Source organism: Monodon monoceros, unplaced genomic scaffold, assembly GCF_005190385.1.
Source record: "Monodon monoceros isolate NGI ecotype Baffin Bay Population unplaced genomic scaffold, NGI_Narwhal_1 Super_Scaffold_6, whole genome shotgun sequence".
NCBI classification, from domain to species: Eukaryota; Metazoa; Chordata; class Mammalia; order Artiodactyla; family Monodontidae; genus Monodon; species Monodon monoceros.
The window spans coordinates 19,623,780-19,644,987 of record NW_021703783.1 but is presented as its reverse complement, the minus strand read 5'-3'; the positions used below and the strand labels follow the sequence as shown (position 1 = coordinate 19,644,987).

Genomic DNA, 21,208 nt, shown 5'->3' with positions numbered 1-21,208 from the left:
TTTTAACACGAGTAACATTTTTCTATTTGGCTGGAGGCAATGCATGGTAATAGGTTGGAGGTGTGCTCACATTGCATCTCCAGCACTTAGCCCACTGCCTGCACAAATGTTACATACTTAATGAATATTTTAGACAGATTTTTGACTGTAAGCACATTACTGCTCAGGAGAGAGGTGGGCTGAAAAGATATGTATTAAGAAGTCATCAGCATCTAGATGCTGCCATGAAAATGCACATGAAGGAAAACCATTGGGTTGAGCAAAATGAAAGCTACTAGGAACCTTGTGTAGGTGGAATAATTGGACAGAAGTCAAATTATAGTCACTTGAAAGGGAAGGAAATAGAAGCAGTTAATACAGATGGCACTTTCTCAGAGTTTGGCTCTGGAGGGGAGGAAAGGTCAGGGTGGCCCTGTAGTAAATCTTTAATAACACCATTCTTGTATTACACGTGCTTTCTTGGCTGAAAAGGGAGGATTTACAGGTCACATTTAAAATGGCAAGAAAACTGGAGTTGTATAGGATCTACCTTTAAAACAATAATAGGCTTTGAATGAACAGTACAGTGTAGACTTTTAAAAAATTATTTATTTATTCATTTATTATTTATGGCTGCGTTGGGTCTTCGTTGCTGCGCGCAGGCTTTTCTCTAGTTGTGGCGGCCGGGGGGCTACTCCTCGTTGTGGTGCACGGGCTTCTCATTGCGGTGGCTTCTCTTGCTGCAGAGCACGGGCCCTAGGCACACAGGCTTCAGTAGTTGTGGCTTGCGGGCTCTAGAGCGCAGGCTCAGTAGTTGTGGTGCACGGGCTTAGTTGCTCTGTGGCATGTGGGATCTTCCCGGACCAGGGATGAAACCCATGTCCGATTCTTAACTACTGTACCACCAGGCATGTCCCAGTGTAGACATTTAAACCAACATTTTGAACGCAAATAAGTTGTCTGTAGCTCTTCAACTAAGGGTTTCTTATTTTTAGGCTTGGGGCAGGAGTCAAAAACTGGCAGCCCTAGAGTATACTTAATCTGTATATCTTCTTTACTTGTTCAATTCAATTTTACATTTCTTTAAAAAGGACTCTGTCCAATAAAGGTGTGAAAAATATAAAAATAAAAATAAATAAATAAATAAAAAAGACTGGTTTTTAGTGACATGTGACCTGTCAGGGCTCCACCCCAGCATAAGAGGCTTTTCTATGCCTAGTATTAAGGGGAGAGAGGAAGGGAGAAGTGAATGCAGTTTTCTGAGCAATAAGATTAGAGCTGTATTGTCTTTAGGGCTGTATGAAATCAATTCTAAAAGCAGACTGGATTTAACCACTTTTACCCAAAATAAACTGCTCTCTCCCCTTCCGAAGGTCAAATCAGCACAAGTCACCACTTCCTATTAATTTAAAAGCCCAGAGAGGCTCATAATTTAGGTTGACATTGCTTCAGGAGCACACAGCAGACAACAGCCATTACAGTCTTCCTTTTCCCTCTTTCTAAATGTTGCCATCATAGGCCTACCTCAAAAAATTGTCAAAGCTGCTTGGTTGGGAACGCGTGGTCTACTTTGCCTGAAAGCGATAAATGGGCTGGGTGGGTAGGTGGGACTAAGTGGCATCAAGGTGTTTGGGGAGAAACATCTCTTAGGGGATGTGAACCTAGTAGCCCCGTAACACCCCAAGTTACAAATCCGACTTGGGTAGGTGGCGGAAAGAAATCTAAAACCCGGATTCACGTTCTTCTCCTTCAGTTTGCGCGTGGAGGCTGGTGGCAGACAAGAACCCAGACACCACTGCCAGTCCCGGCTGCAAACTCTCGGGGCAGGAAGGGGGAGGGAAGCAGAAACTGCCTCTTGTGGGCTGGTCGAAGGAAGATCTGCCCTAATGTAAATTAATTTCCCCGAGGTTGCCTTCCCCTGGGCGGAGGGGCGTTTCCAGGCCCACCCAGGCGTTGTTTGGTAAATAAGGATGCTTGCTGAGTGCTTGCTGCCAGAAAGGCGCTCCTGCACTCTCGTGCCCTGGGGGCTGGGACTACGGCTTGGGGTTTCCCGACCGAAGGACCACAGTGACCAGACAGTTGAAGGTTTCTCCCCCAGGGATGCTGGAGGCGCTGCGGTGTTCCCTGCGCCTGGCCCCGGCCTGGGGTTCCGGGTGTTGGCGGCCGGCTCCGCGCGGTCTGTGCGCTGGAGCTTGGCCGCGCCGCCCGCTTTCGCGTCCAGCCGGGCGCTGCGTGCCGCCGCAACTCTCCGCAGCCGCGCGCTCCCGGAGCCGCCCCATGGCCAGCCCTCCCCCCGCCGCCGCAGCCCTCGCCCGCCAGGTACCCCGACCCCGGGCGTTCGCGGGCGTAGGGGTGGGGCGGATTGGACCCCGGGTCCCGGAAGCCCACGGGCCCGGCCGGGCGCGCTGCGGCTGTTTCCCGCACCATCCTGCTTCGCCTTGCACCACCGTGCTGTCTCCATCCGGGAGTCTCCTCTTTCCCCAGCCCTGCCCGAAATCTCGAGTCCCAGCCTGCGAATTCCTCGGAGAAGCCCCCGCCAGACAGGTCTAAAGTCCCGCCGGGGACCCGCTCCGGAGCGCGGCGCGGACAGCCACGGGGAGCGTGAGGGTCGCCATGGAAGCCGCTTTGGTGGAGGAGGGGTTGGTGGGGGGAAGCGGAATTTCTGGGCTGCCAGAACTGACAGCCGCATCCTGCGTGCCTTCGCCACCCCAAAATATTTTGACCGCAGCCTTCTGCCTCCTTGGATTCCCTTTCTTCCTCTTTCCCCTAGTGATGTACCAGATTAGGCTTTTTTTTTTTTTTTTAAGATCTTCACCGTTTCCAGTTCGACCTGTTTCCATTGTGTCCTTAAGTATGTTTAAAATTTACCCCCTAATTCCATGCGGTTTTGTCTTTCACGTGTGGGGTTTAGTGTCCTTGCGCCTGTATCGGAGGACCCTGCCCGTAGAGAAAATGGTTCACTCTGGTCCCCATCCTTTCTCTAGGCTTGCTATTGTGCGCCCGTGATCGACAAGACCACGAGGCTGAGCGCGCCCAGGAGGTTATTTCTATAAATGGCTTAAAGCCCTAGTCTAGACTATTTTCTCGGATAAAAGGGGGAGACAATTACCTTCTTGTTCTTTGCTGGTGAACCCTGGCTCTGTAGGGCGAACCTGGAATTTAACCAGTCTGCCCGAAGCCGGCTGTGGAGGACAAAAACAGCCGCGACCTCCGGCAGGGCAGAAAGAGAAGGGCAGCCCTCGCAGGACGCTCTCCTTTGGGGCTCGTGCCTGGGTGTTTGATTCTCCTTTTCCTGTTTGCTTGGGGACCGGACCGGAGCGGAGCAAAGGGTGTGATGGTGAGTGATATTGATTACCCCAGACCCCAGTTACCCACCTAGTTTTACTTAATGGATTTAATTCTTCTTTTAAGGACTGCAATAATGGATGCTCCGCGGAATGTACCGGAGAAGGAGGATCAAAAGAGGTGGTGGAGACTTTTAAGGTAAGTTATTTGCCAGAGGCTAAGAGAAACAGCAATTCAATTGAATACAGCCATTTCTTGTTGAGATTGGGGCAGTTTTCACTGTGCGGGTTTATACAGTAATTTAGATAAGCTGCCATGCATTTTAAATTCCACTCTTCCAGGGGAAAAGTGGAGAGCAGTGCAGTACAGATGTGTCTAAAATTACCTGGCAGTTAATTGCTTATTTTATTTCATGAATTATAAAAGTTTTCTTGGAAAGTAACCAGTTCCTGAATTTCACCTAGAGGTTTACATGATTATATAATACTTTTAACCCTTCACCCTATTTGTGGAAAAAGTTAAACTCATGTATTTCGTCTTTAAGCAGCAGCTAACATTTTACAGTAAAAGAGGAAAAATGGCTGTATTTCCTTCTTTTCTCTCTAAATTATGGAATTTATATATTAAATAATCTCATACATCACAGAGGAATAGTGAGGAGCAAAAGAGAACGAATCTTGTAAAGTACTTTAAAAATCATAAAATCATAAATGTAAGGTGGATTATCATTTTCTCTATAATTCATTATCTCCACCTACTCCCAACCCCCCACACCACAGAGATTTTTGCTTTTTTTTTTGTCTCCTTCTGCTCTTCTGCTGCCTGTTTCAGTCACTGTCAATTGTCATCCATAGCACAGAGTGTCCTAATGATCTCACATCCTGGCAGGGTTCAGAGAGGGAGTGAAACTTGACTCATCAATTTCACTCATACCCTGCTCTTACTATGTGCCAGGGACTGTGCTAGGCATTGGAAATCCAAAGATAAATTTAATATAAGGTCTCTGCTCTCAGGACTTTTTAAAAACCAAAATATAATAGGATATAGTAATAAGTTTGTGAATTTGCTCCTTGTCCTTTAATGTCCTCTGTAACCCAACAGTCAATCTACTCTGCTAGCCTATGAAGACTAAGCTCCTAATACATCTGAGGGACTTAGATGTTGAGATGTGGGTCCTTGAAAGAATGAGATAAAGAGGAATTCTGCTTCATAATCTCTGAGGGTCATCTTATATAGTAAATTCCTCAAAGGTTATAGATAAATTAAAAATTTCCCCAAAGGCCTTTATACTTTTATACGTAGAAGAATTGTTTGCAAAATGAAGAGTTAATTCATCATGTAAGTAATCTTCTCTTTGTTAATTTAGATTTCAGGTAAGGAGGGGTGTATTGATAGTCTATACTCATGTATTCGCATATCAAAACATGAGTGGTAATGGTGGTTGTATTCACTGTGCAAATGTGATGAGGTAAACGAAAAATGAAATTGATAATTTGGGGGAGAAAAATGGTGGCTTTTACAGGATCGTGTTGGCTTTGGACGTATTCTATCTCCCTTTTGATCAACTCCATTTATAACTTTTAAATTGCCTTTTGGGTCTCATGGGTAGTTTTCACATTGCATCTCTTCCCCCATTTTGATAGTCATTTTAACGTGAGGAAACCGTTATCCAAGAGTCCAGTAATGAGATGCCTTATTACTGGGAAATCCTACAGAATCTTTCTGTGGACTCCAGGGTTGTTCCTTGTTTCAAGGAGGTCAACTGTCTGTTTCTTCCCATCCCCCCTGCTTCCACAGAATGTGCCGCTCCAAAAGCCCTAATTTACTCCTATTCGTACCTCCTTATTAGATTTTTAGAAAGTGTCTAAATGATAATGAACGTAGCACCCATGGTTTTCCAAATAGAGCAAGACATACGCACTTGTTTTAGAACAAAGTTATGCAACATCTGATAGAGTTGTAATGCAGAGATAGCCTTTGAAAGTTTTAAGTGCCAATTCAGAGAAGTACTGATGCCATGTTGCCTGAATGCCGGCTGATACAGCCCTCAGGTGCTCTCAATCCAGTTGCAATAGCTTGCCGTGGCTTCCCCATCTCAGACCAAATGGTTCCCCAACCACACATTTTGAGTCAAGAAATTGTGGTTTTTAGTATGCCCTGTTTTTGTCAATATTTCTTGCCATTTCACAATCCAGTCTTTGTGGCCTTCCAGATTCTTCCACAAGTATATGGTATCCTGACTTTGAAGTCATCAGAGACCATTGGAGCATCGGAAAGAGCACCAAGTTGAGCATAAAAACATAAAAAAGGCTTTGCCATTAACTAACCTGATCTCAGGGCAAGAGGGTCCTACCCACTATGGGTGGTCTTAGAGGTATTTTAAAGAGAGGATTCAGAAAAATAAAAAATACGTACTAGGCCTTGATCATTCTTCAAGTTGGCTGTCTAAGGGTTTGGAATAACAACATCTTTTATGAATTATAGTAGTACAAGTTTTTGTTTTCAGTTTTGTTTTTAAGTCTGTTATGTTGAGATATCCAAAACCGTGAAGATAAATCCAGGTTTAGTGAAGTTTAGAACAGAATTAATCGGACATGATACTGTGCTAAATGAGAGGCTAAAATGATAAAGAGAAGTGACTCCCATTTCCCAACTGTTCAAGTCAATCTGAAGGATTTTATAGAGGAAACCAAGCATTTTGGAGAGTGGGCTGTCTATCTGGAGGGTTTGCATGAGCAGTAGGTAAGGCAAGTGTTAGGCAGTCGGAAAGCTGAGGATACCCCAGACTGCTGGGCTGGGTGAGGGTGCTAGTTTCCACATTTACTGCTGGAGGAAGAAAGGAGGGAGTTTGGATAAACTGGAGGCACCTGATGTTCTGCTTTACAAGTGGAAGAAATAATGGAGAAAAACAGGTGAGGGTGGGAAGACATCTGTAGCCAAGTTTTAGTCCTTCTATCTCTTCCCATGTTAGACAAGAATATATAAGTGTTCAGGCACTAGGCTAATGTGTACCGCAAATACAGCCCCAGACACGTTCCTTGTTAACAGAACTCTGATTTTGTTCACAGTTCTCCAGCCGGCCCTGGATGACAAACCTGCCTTCCCAGGCTCCTTTGCAGCTAGAGAGATCACTATGACAGATTTCTAACCAATAAGGCATAGGGAATTTCTGGGAAATTTTTGCTTTTGCGGTCAAAGGGAACAGGTTTGTCTGGTATTGTCCTTTTCCTCCCCTTTCTTTGGACTTTTATTAGATCATTAACACTGAAGCTACAGCTATAGCTGTAGCAGCCTTCTTTTGACCCAGAGGAGACGGCCAAGAAAATCACAGAGCCTTGACGTTAACGGGTGCTGGCAGGCCTGGCTCCTCCAGACTTGTTATGAGAAAACCAGCTCCTGTTTGGTTTTTATTTACTTGCAGCTGAACGCATTGATTGGTAAATGATAAAAGGTTTATGCATAACGTTAGTGAGAGGTAGAATTGTAAAAGGAAGTTAGTGCCTTGCTTGGGATCCTTGATTTTGGGGTTAAAATATTTGGACTCGAGTCTGTAGCCATTTAGCTGTTCATGGACTTTTGAAGGTAATGATTAAACATGTGATACTTGAAAGTACAAGTGTCTTAATTCAGTGATCGATATGGGAGGCAGGGTTGGGAGAATGTGAGAATGATAAGCTCAAAAGTAATGAACAGGGCTTCCCTGGTGGCGCAGTGGTTGAGAGTCCGCCTGCCGATGCAGGGGACACGGGTTTGTGCCCCGGTCCGGGAGGATCCCACATGCCGCGGAGCGGCTGGGCCCGTGAGCCATGGCTGCTGAGCCTGCGTGTCCGGAGCCTGTGCTCCGCAACGGGAGAGGCCACAACAGTGAGAGGCCCGTGTACAGCAAAAAAAAAAAAAAAAAAAGTAATGAACATGCAAAGAAAATAGAGGAAAAATACACAATGAATGTGCTAGCAGAGGTCATCTCTGGGAAGTGGATATGTAGCTGCCAGGTAAAAGATGGAGATTTTTACTTTTCATTTTTCTTCTTTCAGTATAATTTTTTGAATAAATTAAGGATTAAGAAGTCTGGGCTTCCCTGGTGGCGCAGTGGTTGAGAGTCCGCCTGCCGATGCAGGGGACGCGGGTTCGTGCCCCAGTCCGGGAAGATCCCACATGCCGCGGAGCGGCTGGGCCCGTGAGCCGTGGCCGCTGAGCCTGCGCGTCCGGAGCCTGTGCTCCGCAACAGGAGAGGCCACGACAGTGGGCGGCCCGCGTACCGCAAAAAAAAAAAAAAAAAAAAAAGTCAAGAAGTAGAAAGTAATATGAATATCAGAGATGGAGACCCTGTTTTGAAGGAAATATTATGTGTTCCATTTTAGACATATTCAGTTTGAGATTACCAAGTTCATATGATTGCAAGAGAGTAAGTGGCTTTTGGTAAGTATTTACAAATCTGTGAGATTTGAATCTCTGTCACTGGTTCTCAGCCTTTCTTGTGCATTGGCATCTCCTGGAGAGCTTGAAACCAAAACTGATGTGGAGCCCCACTCCTGAGTTTCTTTTGCACTGAGCTTAGGTAGGGCGTGGGCATTGATATTTTTCTTAAAAAAAAAAATCCTCCCAGGTAAGTCAACTCAGCAGCCAATGCCGGGAACCATTGCTGTTCAAGCTGATGAAATCTTCAGGGGAGATGGTGTGGTGTGGCTCTCAGCCCTGACTGCACAGTTGGAATCCACTTGGGTAAACATAAACAAGCACCCCCCTGCTCCATCCTTCTGCGATTCTGGAATGGGGTCCAGTTTAATGTTTTTAAAAAACCTCCATGGTTGAATCCAGTGTTTGGCCAGGGTTGAGAACACAGATGCCAAGAGGGGAAGTGTAGAGGCTCAAGGAAAAGGCTCAACATTACCCAGATTCTCTTATTTTTCCACCATTTAAACTCTCCTCCTTCCTCCAACTTTGCTCTTCCATACTTAGTAAAAACAGCAAGAAATTAAAGCATGGTAGCCTGGCTCTAGTATTATCCTTCAAATTACCTGGAATGGAGAGAGAAACTGGGTTTACCTTAACTGCCAGCAGTGTCTATGGTACTGGTTCCAGGGAAAGAAAGAAGATGGCATACAATCTTGGTTACACAGAGCCAGGGCTCAGGGAGAATTGGAATGTCGGTCAGTATACAATGGAGTAACTGGTTCTGTCAGCCCCTCCCTTTCCTGCATCCCCACCATACTGGCGCTCTGCTGTTTCCTGTACATGCCAAGTGTGTTCCCACCTCAGAGCCTTTGCACTTGCTCCCTCTGCCTGAAAGACTTTGCCCCTAGATATCTAAATGACCTACCCTCTTCATTCAAGTTTCTGCTCAAATGTCACCTCATCAGGGAGGCCTTCCCTAACGCTTCTATCTAAAATAATGCTTCTCTTTCCCACTCTGTCCTTTCAAGCTGCTTTCATTTTCTTCTTCATAGCACTAATCACCTCCTGACATCTATTTATCCATTTATTTCTTTATACTGTTTTTCCCTCTCGCTAAGAGGACTCCCCTGAGTTTCTTTGTGCCTATAGCAATACAGGTACATAGTAGCTCAAAAACTGTTAGGTTAAAAAAAAAAAAATTGTTAGGTTAATATGTTACTGAATTGATCAACCAGACCTTGCCGGGGTCCTAGCCTGGGCCAAGACCCCAGTTTTTCCCCCAGCGAGGTTCTTTTTCCAGTCAGATTGTGCAGCCAATAACAAAACCAACGCTGAGATTGGATCAGCACAAGCTTCATTCAGTGGTTAAAGAATGGAGAAGTGGGAACCTAGTTCATTAATCAACTTCTCAACCCCAGTTGGGCGGGTCAGGAGGGTCAAGGTAAAAGGAAGGGAATTGGAAAGAGTGGGAGGAATATTCATGAGTTATATGAGAACAGGGGTGTGATTTGAACCCAGAACTGATGCAGCTCTCCTTTTCAGTCCTTGTACGTGCTTTTCGTGCTTTTCCGGTTGTTGTCATGGCAATCGTCAACTGTCACGGTGCTGGTGAGGGTGGCATTTAGCTAACTTATTACAATGAGCGTATAATGGGGCCCAGGGTCTAGTGGAAGTCACATCTTCCTCCATCTTGGGCCTACTTGGTTCTAACCAATTCTTGTTTTTTTCTTTCAGCTTCGTCCTGAAACTTAGACTGAGTTTCTATTGGTTTCTATTCAAGGGAGGGGAAGGGATATGATTCTGGGGTGACAACCTTCGTAACAGAATGAATGAATAACACTTGTTCACAGAGGCTACCACCTGTCTTTGGCCGGCAGCAAGTGCACCTGAGAAGGAAGGCTGAGCCCTTGCATCTTGGTATCTGCTGTGCTTGTTTAGTGGACTACCTGAGCCACTGTGCTGGTGCAGTGTTCACTGAGTGAATAAAAAGGCAAAATACTAAGAATAATAAAGCAGGTGAGGAAGGAAGAAGAGTGAGGGAAGGAAAAAATAAAAAGAATCACCCTACAGTTTGATATGAGGCAAAGCCATAGTCTTGTTTTTGAAATCTTCTATGCAGATTGTTGTTGGAATAAAGTTGTATATATTCCATTGCCTATTGGTTTCATGGCAGGTATGGTTACTGGAAAGCCTAGAAATCCTGAAAGGTAGATGGATCCTGTGTGGTTTGCTTCTTGTTGATTAGCTAATGATAGAATTGTTTGTTTGTTTTTTTCACATCTTTATTGGAGTATAAATACTTTACAATCTTGTGTTAGTTTCTGCTGTACAACAAAGTGAATCAGCTATGTGTATACATATATCCCCATATCCCCTCCCTTTTTCGTCTCCCTTCCACCCTCCCTATCCCACCCCTCTAGGTTGTCACAAAGCATCTAGCTGATCTCCTTGTGCTATGCAGCTGCTTCCCACTAGCCATCCATTTTACGTTTGGTAGTGTATATATGTCAATGCTACTCTTTCACTTCATCCCAGCTTCCCCTTCCCCACCCCCTATGCCCTCAAGTCCGTTCTCTATAACTGCGTCTTTATTCCTGCCCTGCCACTAGGTTCATCAGTACCACTTTTTAAAATTCCATATATGTGCATTAGCATACGGTATTTGTTTTTCTCTTTCTGACTTGCTTCACTCTCTGACAGATTCTAGGTCCATCCACCTCACTACAAATAACTCAGTTTCGTTTCTTTTTATGGCTGAGTAATATTCCATTGTATATATGTGCCACATCTTTATCCATTCATCTGCTGATGGACACTTAGGTTGCTTCCATGTCCTGGCTATTGTAAATAGAGCTGCAATGAACATTTTGGTACATGACTTTTTTTGAATTATGGTTTTCTCAGGGTATGTGCCCAGTAGTGGGATTGCTTGGTCATATGGTAGTTCTATTTTTAGTTTTTTAAGGAACCTCCATACTGTTCTCCATAGTGGCTGTATCAATTTACATTCCCACCAACAGTGCAAGAGGGTTCCCTTTTCTCCACACCCTCTCCAGCATTCATTGTTTCTAGATTTTCTGATGATGGCCATTCTGACTGGTGTGAGGTGATAGATACCTCATTGTAGTTTTGACTTGCATTTTTGTGGTTTTGATTTGCATCATTGTGGCTTTGATTTGCATTTCTCTAATGGTTAGTGATGTTGAGCATCATTTCATGTATTTGTTGGCCATCTGTATGTCTTTGGTAATGATAGAACTGTTTAGCTAATGTTAGAAATAGCAGGTGGAGGAATTCCCTGGTGGTCCAGTGGTTAGGACTCCACACTTTCATTCCCGGGGCCCGGGTTTGAACCCTGGTTGGGGAACCAAGATCCCGCAAGCTGTGGGGTATGGCCAAAAAAAAAAAAAAAAGGAAGAAATAGCAGATGGGAGGTTGAGATTTTTTTTAGCCTTTTTTTTTTTTTTTTTGCGGTACGCGGGCCTCTCACTGTTTTGGCCTCTCCTGTTGCAGAGCACAGGCTCCGGACGCGCAGGCCCAGCTTCCGTGGCTCACGCGCCCAGCTGCTCCGCGGCTTGTGGGATCTTCCCGGACCCGGGCACGAACCTGTGTCCCCTGCATCGGCAGGCGGACTCTCAACCACTGTGCCACCAGGGAAGCCCTATCTTACTTTTTTTTTTTTTCCCCCCTCCCCTTCCTCCCTCCCTATCTTACTTTTGAAGAACCATGCAAATTACTGGTTTTGTCACTGGGAAAAAAGAAAAAAAGCTAAGGTCTGTTGCCTTTGCAATGTTTCAGATGTATCCAGAATTCAGGGATAAAAAACTCACCCCTTCTACTCACTTTCTCTGCTACATTTTCACCTACTTTCATCTTTCTGCTTTTGTTTTGTATCTTACGGCTCTCCCGTTATTAAGAAACTTTTATTAATAGTGTTAATAGGTAAATTTTTGCATTAAGTTTGTCTTACTATATTGATATAGTTCTAGATTTTTCTTAGCCCAGGATCCCCCCAGCCACTTTTTCAAAAAAGCTAACTAAAGCAAAAGCACAGGTACTTCCTTGTGGAAGAATACTGTGAAACCATTCATGTAATAAAAAGTTTATGTTAGAATTTCACTCACTTTAAATCCCGGCCATCTTCTGTGAATGAGTCTGTCATTCATTACGGAGTGCATCTGAAATCAACCAAAGTTATTTTCAGCATTTAAGAAAACTTTACTGCTGTCTGTGCCGGGTACTGTGCTAGGGCTGGAGATTTAACTGCAAATACTCTAGCCAGATTTCTTTTTTTTTTTTTTTTTTTTTTTTTTTTTTGCGGTACTCGGGCCTCTCACTGTTGTGGCCTCTCCCATTGCAGAGCACAGGCTCCGGATGCGTAGGCTCAGTGGCCATGGCTCACGGGCCCAGCCGCTCCGCGGCATGTGGGATCTTCCCAGACCGGGGCATGAACCCATGTCCCCTGCATCGGCAGGCGGACTCTCAACCACTGCGCCACCAGGGAAGCCCCAGATTTCTTATCTAAACAGTCAAGAAGGATTGGCAAGCTTTTTGAATGGGCCAGATAATAAATATTTTTGGCTTGAGGGTCCTCAGGTTTCTGTCACAGCTGATGGACCATGCCATCAGGTGAAATTTGCCCAACATCCTACCTAGTCTAGAGGATAAGGGGAGAGAAATGGAATTCAAAGATCAAAACAATTTAGCTGGAATAAATTTATTTTCTTGCACTTAGTAAAGGGTTTTAGGTTAACTTACTTACTTGGATTAAGTACTGATAGAAGAAATTTTTTCCCCAAAGTTTTGCATTTTACTGGCATATTCCAAAGTAGCGTTACTAGACTGGCCTGAAAATTACAGTTAATATGTTGTCCTTAATGCCTTATACTTTGTAATGTGAGCTTTCTGGTTGTTTTGAAATAAATAACATTTTTATGTTATTTGGCAGCCTGAATGGGAGGGGAGTTTGGGGGAGAACGGATACATGCATACGTATGGCTGAGTCCCTCTGCTGTGCACCTGAAACTATCACAACATTGTTAATCGGCTATACTCCAAGATAAAATAAAAAGTTAAACAAAAAGTAAATAACATTTGTAGCCTAAATGTTTTTCTAAAAATAACTATCATTCATAATATATCAAATGACTGAAGCAGCTATAAAGCAGTGAATTAATCCGAAGTAATTAGATTATTTGAAAAATAATGATCAGAGCTGGTGATACGAAGTGAAATTCTGTATTTGATTTTGGGGGAAATGACTACTTCTGTGTATAGAAAGAAGTGGAGTCTGACCTTCCTTAGAACCTATTAACAGCTTGAACTTGTCCTTGGTTAGTTTTGTTTTTAAGTGGTCTAAAAGCTCCTTCCCCTGTGGTTTTTGTCAGTATTCTACCGCTATTGTATAGTTGGTGGTGCTATTGTCTATGATCCGGATGCTTACGTGTTGGCCATTTGTAATAGGCAAGCCGGCTGTGGAGAGCTGGTGAAATGGGGCTGTGTGAAGTTGTTTCCTATTACTCTTATTTATCTTTCTTTGAATAAGGGGTCCTTTGTTCACTGTTTCCTCAATACAGAATAGAGGATTTATATCTTAGTGTTCAATCTCTACTTCTGTTTTCAACGAGGAAAACATTTGCTTCACTCTGCTTGCTGCCTGTCCCCTACGATGCACCCAGAGGGTTTTGGAAGCCTTCTGCCAAGAATTCTTTGGGGGAGCTGGAGTATAACCATCCCGAGAGCTGCAGTTCTTAATGACATTCTTTTTAGTTTAACAAGTCATTGTGAGTGTTGCTGTTTTCATTCTAAGACCCCTCTTTCTTCTTTCTCGAAGGATCCACATGGGTTCTGTGGCGGGAGTGAAGAAGAGATATGTTCTTTTAGCGTCACTTAACTCCATCTACTCTTTTGTCCCTGTTTCTAAATGCCACTGAATTTTGGTTCTGATATTTGTTCGGCAGTATACATTGCAGAGATTTCTTTTTTTTTTTTTTTGCTGTGCCCTGCGGCCTCTGGATCTTAGCTCCCTGACCTAACCACTGGACCGCCAGGGAATTCCCTACATTGAAGGGATTTTAAACAACAGTCCAAATTCTGAATGCAGGCATGATTTGCTTCTCTCACACAGTGTTAAGTTTCTGCGTTAGTTGCCAACATTTAAAAGTCAAATGACGGCCAGTGACTTAAATTGTATCTGTCTTTTTCCCCTCTGTCTCATCTAGCCATGGATGTTCAGTTACTTTTCTTTAATGGTGCTGATTTTCTTCCCCAGGCTAAAGATCTAATAATCACACCAGCCACCGTTTTAAAGGAAAAACCAGACCCCAATACTCTGGTTTTTGGAACGGTTTTTACGGATCACATGTTAACAGTGGAGTGGTCCTCGGAGTTTGGATGGGAGAAACCACACATCAAGCCTCTTCAAAACCTGTCATTGCATCCAGGTTCGTCGGCTTTCCACTATGCAGTGGAAGTAAGTACTTGGGAATTAATGACGGCAACATGCTTGGTCTTCACTGGGGTTACTAAGTAGCTCCCCCGCTCAAATAGCTTTAGGGCAGCAGGGCTTTACCATATTAACTAGAGGCAATCATAAATGGCCTGTAAACAGTTGTATTGAGGGTAAGTCTTAAGAACTGAATTTTCAGATAATCTTGAATTTTTTAAAATCTCAATTAAAAAATCATGTAGCTGGTAAGCACGCTGTAGGGTATACAGAAATAAAAATATAATGTGCACATGAACTTGTAACATCGGCTTATAATATCATTTAAAAACTTATTTAGAGCAAATGGGAATGACAGTTGGCAAAAAAATTAGCAACCAAAAAGCCTGTACTGTTAATATTTCACTAAATCACCTCTCTTAGATCCTCTAATGATTGAGGAGAGGTCATTGAGTACAATATTATATTTAATTTTAATGCTAACTGCATGGTTTTATGACAGCAATAACTTGTAGTTAGGCATGTTAAGGGACATGTAATTAAATGTCATCCTTCAGGCACGAGTGGGATAATTATAAGCATAAAATATTAAATAGTTAGAGGGTGCTTCTCTGGTCCTTCTCAGGATACACACAGCCAAATACACAATACACTCCCCATTCCCTTGACCCCAGTATATTTTACTCTTTTTTAATGTGTTAAATATCTTTCCTAGAATATTGGGGTATAGAAATGAAGCAATGGCCTACTTACTAGGAGACTAAAAGGTGGTAATAGTAAATAAATATTCAGAATGATAATGATAAAATAACTACATTTGTTTATTGAAATCCTGCAATATGCCCTGTACCTAGGTATCTTATACGGGTCATTTCATTTAATTGTTTTAAGTGAAAAAGCATATGGTTAATTATTCAGGTTCTGGAGTCAAACTTCCTGGGCTGAAAGCCTGTCTGTGGTCATATTATTTTAATCCGAAAGTGAACGTACGAATAATCTCCTTGGATTTCTTTCTCTTCCACTCATCAGCCCTACTGATTTTAGAATCCTATTGATTTTATTTTTAGAGCTACAATTACATGTGGTTTTGTCGATTTCAAAAGTATTTTTTGATAAGTATGTGAAGATTTCGAAAAGTGAAGGAGAGACATGTGAAGTGTGAGTAGGGAACCTGGATGAAAGAAAATGCAATTTTATTACAGTGACTTCATTTTTCAGGTTGATATTAATATTTAGTGAGATAAAACGTAATTTGAAAAAATGGACAACATGTACTATTTACTGAATACTTATAAATGAGTGCCCACGTAGCTACCACCCGAGTAAGGAAATAGACCTAGACCCTTTGAGCATCCCAGAAGCCTTCTCGTGTCCCTTCCACATCATAAACCCTGTATCTTCTGGCACTCGTTATTCTTACTTTTGTGGTAACTTTTCTCTTCTTTTCTTTTTGGACTGTATGTATCTCTAACACTACGGTTTTGCTTCTTTCTGAACTTTGCATAAGTGGAATTATAGTGTGCATGCATGTGTGTGTGTGTGTGTGTGTGTGCGTGTGTGCGTGCGCCCGTGAACCTGTTTGAGCTCCATGTTATGTGAGCTCTAAGCATCCAGGACCAACCCTAATATCTGTGGGTCCTGGGACAGATGTACAAGCAGAGCCACCCCAAAGTCCACCCTCTATCTCTTTCTGTCCTGGCTCCATCCTGTACCACAGGGGGCCTCGCACACACACGTAGATGCCCACACCACTTGCAAACAGATGACCCTTGGCCATCTTTGGACTTAGATGTGGACATCCTAGTAGTCCTGTCTGTTCTTAAGAGGATGAAACCAAGGATGCCCATTGAGGCCCTGAAAATAGGATCAGGGCCATTTGGGTAGGGAATTCTGGGGAACTGAGTACTTGGAGTCTGTCTAGAAAAAGGATTCAGCCAACTACTTGCTCCAAGGGGGTCACAGCTGGAGAAAGACAGGGGTGAGAGGCCCTCTAAAGTGTGAGGCTCTGGGCAGAGGCCCAGGTTATCTGGGTCAAAGAGTGGTAGGTACCACATCATATGCTCCTTGAAGCAATAATATTCCGTTATGTGGATATATTTAGTCTATTGTTGACGTGCGCTTGTGTGGTTTCCTTTTCTGTGAACATTCTTGTACATAGTATGCTGGTGTGCTTGTATACATGTTTCTTTAAATCAGCAGTTCTCAAAGTGTGGTCCACAGACCCCTGGGCTCCCCTTTCAAGAGATCCTGTGTCCCGTGCATCGGCAGGTGGACTCGCAACCACTGCGCCACCAGGGAAGCCCTATGATGACTTTTTGATGTGTTCATTTGCTTATTCTGAACCACAGTCCCCAGAATAACATTTTTCATCTCCTGCTGGGGATGGACTACAAGGACATTCTCTTGTGAGCACTGGAGGACATAGGAAGGCAGTGGCGGTTTTGTTGCGTACACACGCCTTCTTCTAGTTATTCAGTCACACACTAATTTAGGTGCTGTTTGAAGGAATTTTGCAGATGGGGTTAAAGTCCCTAATTAGTTGATTCGAAGTTGATCAAAAGGGAGATTATTCTGGGTGAGCCTGACCTCAGGACTTTCACGCAGCAGCTAGGCCTACACATGCACTCAGTCTCTTCCGCTGCCCCTCCTTCCTGACTCACTTGCAGATGGACTGCAGCCCACACCTCCTGGGTCCAGCCTGCTTGTGATCTTCTCCTTCTCACAGCCTGTCCTACAGATTTTGGACTTTGCTTAGCCAGCCTCCACAGATGCGTTGGGCAGTTTCTTCTAATAAATCTGTAAATGTCATACGTATTTCTTTTCTTTTTTTGTTTTTTTAAAATAAATTTATTTATTTTTGGCTGCGTTGGGTCTTCGTTGCTGTGCGTGGGCTTTCTCTAGTTGTGGCGAGTGGGGGCTGCCCTTTGTTGCAGTGCACGGGCTTCTCATTGCGGAGCATGGGCTCTGGGCACGCAGGCTTCAGTAGTTGTGACACACGGGCTCAGTAGTTGTGGCTCGCGGGCTCCAGAGCGCAGGCTCAGTAGTTGTGGTGCACAGGCTTAGTTGCTCCGCAGTACGTGGGATCTTCCCAGACCAGGGATCGAACCCGTGTCCCCTGCGTTGGCAGGCGGATTCTTAACCACTGCGCCACCAGGGAAGTCCCTGTTTTACGTATTTCTACTGGTTCTCTTTCTTCTCAGTTGAACTCTGACTGACGGACCATTGAATTTTAAGGAATTAACAGAGTATGAAAACCTCATTGATGGGGTTTGATTCCACAGTGTAACTAACCTTTAAGGGACTGCCACTTGTCAAGTTTTGGAGGAGTATCAGAGAAGAAGATCCACAATTATCTGAAAAGGTTAACAAAAATACTTCCTTTCTCAACCACACATCTATATGAGACTGGGTTTTCTTTGTGTACCTCAACCGAAACAACATTACAAGAGATTGAATACAAAAGCAGATATGAGAATCCAGTTGTCTTTTGTTAAGCCAAAAATTAAAGATTTGCAATAATTTAAAACAACGCCACACTTAACATTAATTCTCTTGGAAAATATAGATAATTTTAATGAAAATATTTTAACATGTCATAGTTTATTGTTAATAAATAAATAAATTAAAAATTTCTCACTACTGATAATGGTAAATATTGATAGAATTACCTTATAAATAAAAGCTCTTTGGGACCTTTATAATTTTTAAGAGTGTAAAGACATCCTGACACCAAAAAATTTGAGAGATGCTGCTTAAGGGTCTAGGAATATGCTGCTGGTACTGGATATTAACTTCATTTTTACACAAAAAGGGTAACTATTTTCCATAGTGATTTTACCAGTTTTTACACCCACCAGCCATGAATTAGCAACCACATTCAACCATGACTCATCAACCTTGCCGACTCTGAGTATAACCTGATTTTAAATTTTTAGCCAGTTTAATGCAATGGCAGATTACTGTGATGTTTATTTCAATGGATATCTCTTTATTTGAAGTCCCTGCTTGTTTCCATCTTTTGCTCACTATTGTGTTCCCTTTCTTTTTGATCTGTAGAAGTACTTTATATATTTTAGATATGGGTCCTTTATCAGTTATATGTGTTTTAAGTATCTTTTTAAGACTTTTTATTCTCTCCAGAATTTTTTGATGACAAGAAATACATTTAAATTTTAAAAAGTTGAATTTATCAATCTTTGCTTTATGTTTGGTCCTTTTGTGTCTCGCTTAAAGACTCTTTTTCTATTCCTAGATTATGAAGACATCTTCCTATATTATTGATTTTTGTCCTTCACAGTTAGGGCTTTAATTTCAGAAGTTGATTTTTGTATGAAGTAGGGCCCAATTTTTTCTTTTCCCCTACAGATACCCAATTGTCCCAGCACCATTAAAAAGACTGTTCTTTTCCTCCTGATACATTATGTCACATCTTAACATACACGCATGGGTCTGCTTCTCGATCTCCACTTGCATTCCACTGTCTTGTCTATCTGGATCTCTATTCTGTTTCATCATTTTGCTTGTCTATCTGGACAAATGTCGCACTGTCTTTATCTCCAAATCATTATAATGAGTCTGGATGTCTGCTAGGACAAATCCTTCTTTTTCTTCAAGAGTGCCTTGGATATTTCTTGGTCATTTGCTTTTCCATATTACTTTTAGATTCAGTTTATCATGTCAGTCAACTTTTGTCATTCAGTTTGTTACAAGAAAAATAAATGCCCTGACATGATTTTCATTTGGATTGCATTAAATATATAAATCAATTTGGAGAGAGTCTTTATAATATTGAATCTTTCAATCTATGAGTGGTGGATTCCTTTCTACATTTAGTTATGTCTTTAATGACTTGGTAAAATTTTATAGTTTCCTTATGGGTCTTTCACTTACCTTAGATTTTCCCCACTTAAGTATTCCTTTTAATTCTACCGTAAATAGTGTTTGTATTTTCTAACTGCTGCTGTTACATGGGAATATAATCTTGTATCTGGTTATCTTGCCTAAACAGATAATTTCAAAAGATTATATCAGTTTTTGTGTATTTTCTAAGTTTAATCTTATCTGTGTTGCATGATCTATGACAGTTTTATTTTTTTCTTCTCCTAACTTTATGCTGTTTATTTTATTATTATTATATTGGTAGTACAATATTGAATTAAAGTAGTCGCAGCAGGCAGTGTGTGATGTTCTCAATCTGAAAGGAAAGCTTTAAATTTTACCATTTTAATAGATAAACAAGAACGTACTATATAGCACAGGGAACTATATTCAATATCTTGTAATAATCTATAATGGAAAAACATCTGAGAAAGAATATATAATGTGTGTGTGTATATATATATATATATATATATATATATATATATATATAAAACTGAATCACTTTGCTGTACACCTGAAACTAACACAACATTGTACATCAACTATAGTTCAATTAAAAAAAAATTTACCATTTTAAGTATAGCGTTTGCTACAAGTTTATTTCTCACATAAGGAAGATTCCTTTTTTTCTTAGTTATCCAGGAAATTTTTTAAAAAATCATAAACTAATGTTCAGTTTTATCAGATGCATTTATTACAATGAGATGATCATATAGTTTTTTCCACATAAACTCTTAATATAATGAATCTCATTACCGTATTATTTTTTTTTTGCAGCCAAAAATTTTTTTTAATTCTCTTATTAAAAATTAAAAAAAAACCTCTTCAAAGAATGAAGTGTGTGGCAGCCTCCTGAAGAGCTCTGGGTATCTGGACAGCTGAATGGATCACAGTTTAAATGTTTCCCATTTAAACATCACAGTGTTCAGCTCCCAGAAGTTATAAGGTCTTCCTTTGATTATAGCTCTGGAGGTAACGGGGGAGGGGGTGCAGCTGGATTAAAAAGCCTGCGTCTGAACCGGTCACTCGGCAAAATGGTGAATCCTCTGCACAAATTCATTACTGTATTTTCTAATGTTAAACCCAACTTCTATCACTGGGATAAATCCAGTTTAGTTAGGCTGTGTTATCCTTTGTGTATTTTGCATCTGTATTTTTCAAGTGAGATTATAATACAATCTTTGCATAAATTTGAACCTATATCAAATGTGTATAATTTTTAAACCAGGAAGTAAATGGAACTCTACGAAGTTACCTTCTTTATCTCCAGTAAAGCTTCTTGCCTGAAAGTCTTTTGTTTTATATTTAGCAGTATAGCCTCACCAGCTTTATTTTAAAAAGTATTTGTATGATATATTGCTCTCTGTGCTTTTTTGGGTTTCAGATGTTATCAGCTGAGTTAATCTGACAACCATATCTTTTAACTAAAGCTTTAGTCCTACATTTAAAAAATTACCCATATATTTGCACTTCAACAAAACATCTCATTTTTTGCTTTTTTATTGTGCTCCAGGATTTATATTTCTTTTCTCATGTAAGCTTTAAGGCTGTAAGCATCTAAAGGCCCTCCTTTTCATTCTCATTCAGTTGAACATATTTTCTAATTTCCATCATTTTTCTTCTTTGACTCACACTTAATATTAAGTAATGGGTTTCTTCTTCAAAATGTGGATATCTTGGGGTTATAGTTTTGGTTTTGATACCTAGCTTATCTTAAGGTCAGAAAACATGTGAAAAGAACATGCCTTCTACAGGTGGTGTGCGCAGGGCTCTGTGTGTCCATTAGGTTAGTTTGTTGTTCTTGTTCAAATTGTCCATATCTCTACCATGTTTTAGCCTATTTGTTCTAACAATTACTTAGAGAACCTGTGGTAAAAATTTCCCTTTTTTTTTTTAAATTTTAATTTTATTGCAGTGTAGTTGATTTACAGTGTTATGTTAGTTTCAGATGTACAACAAAGTGATTCACTTACACATATACATACATTCATCCTGTTTTAGATTCTTTTCTTATGTAGGTTATCACAGAAAAAAAATTCCCTTTAAAATGATTGATTTTCCTCTTTTCTCTGTATTTTTTTTTAATTTTAATTTTGTTGCAGTGTAGTTGATTTACAGTGTTACGTTAGTTTCAGATGTACAACAAAGTGATTCACTTACACATATACATACATTCATCCTGTTTTAGATTCTTTTCTTATGTAGGTTATCACAGAAAAAAAA

At 41.5% G+C, this 21,208-nt stretch overlaps 1 protein-coding gene across 6 annotated transcripts in view; it reads left to right on the top strand.

Moving 5' to 3' along the window:
* BCAT1 (branched chain amino acid transaminase 1) overlaps positions 1–21,208 on the top strand; it is a 106,369-nt gene that overhangs the window by 35,721 nt on the left and 49,440 nt on the right. For 3 of the 6 annotated variants that reach the window (XM_029205248.1, XM_029205246.1, XM_029205251.1), the window contains exons 2-3: positions 3,391–3,462; positions 13,931–14,131. In XM_029205248.1, coding sequence (XP_029061081.1) covers positions 3,391–3,462; positions 13,931–14,131 — 273 coding nt within the window. Of the gene's footprint in view, positions 1–2,362; positions 3,317–3,390; positions 3,463–6,332; positions 6,470–13,930; positions 14,132–21,208 lie in introns of those variants that run through there. The other 3 variants (XM_029205250.1, XM_029205247.1, XM_029205252.1) reach the window with 2 other exon arrangements.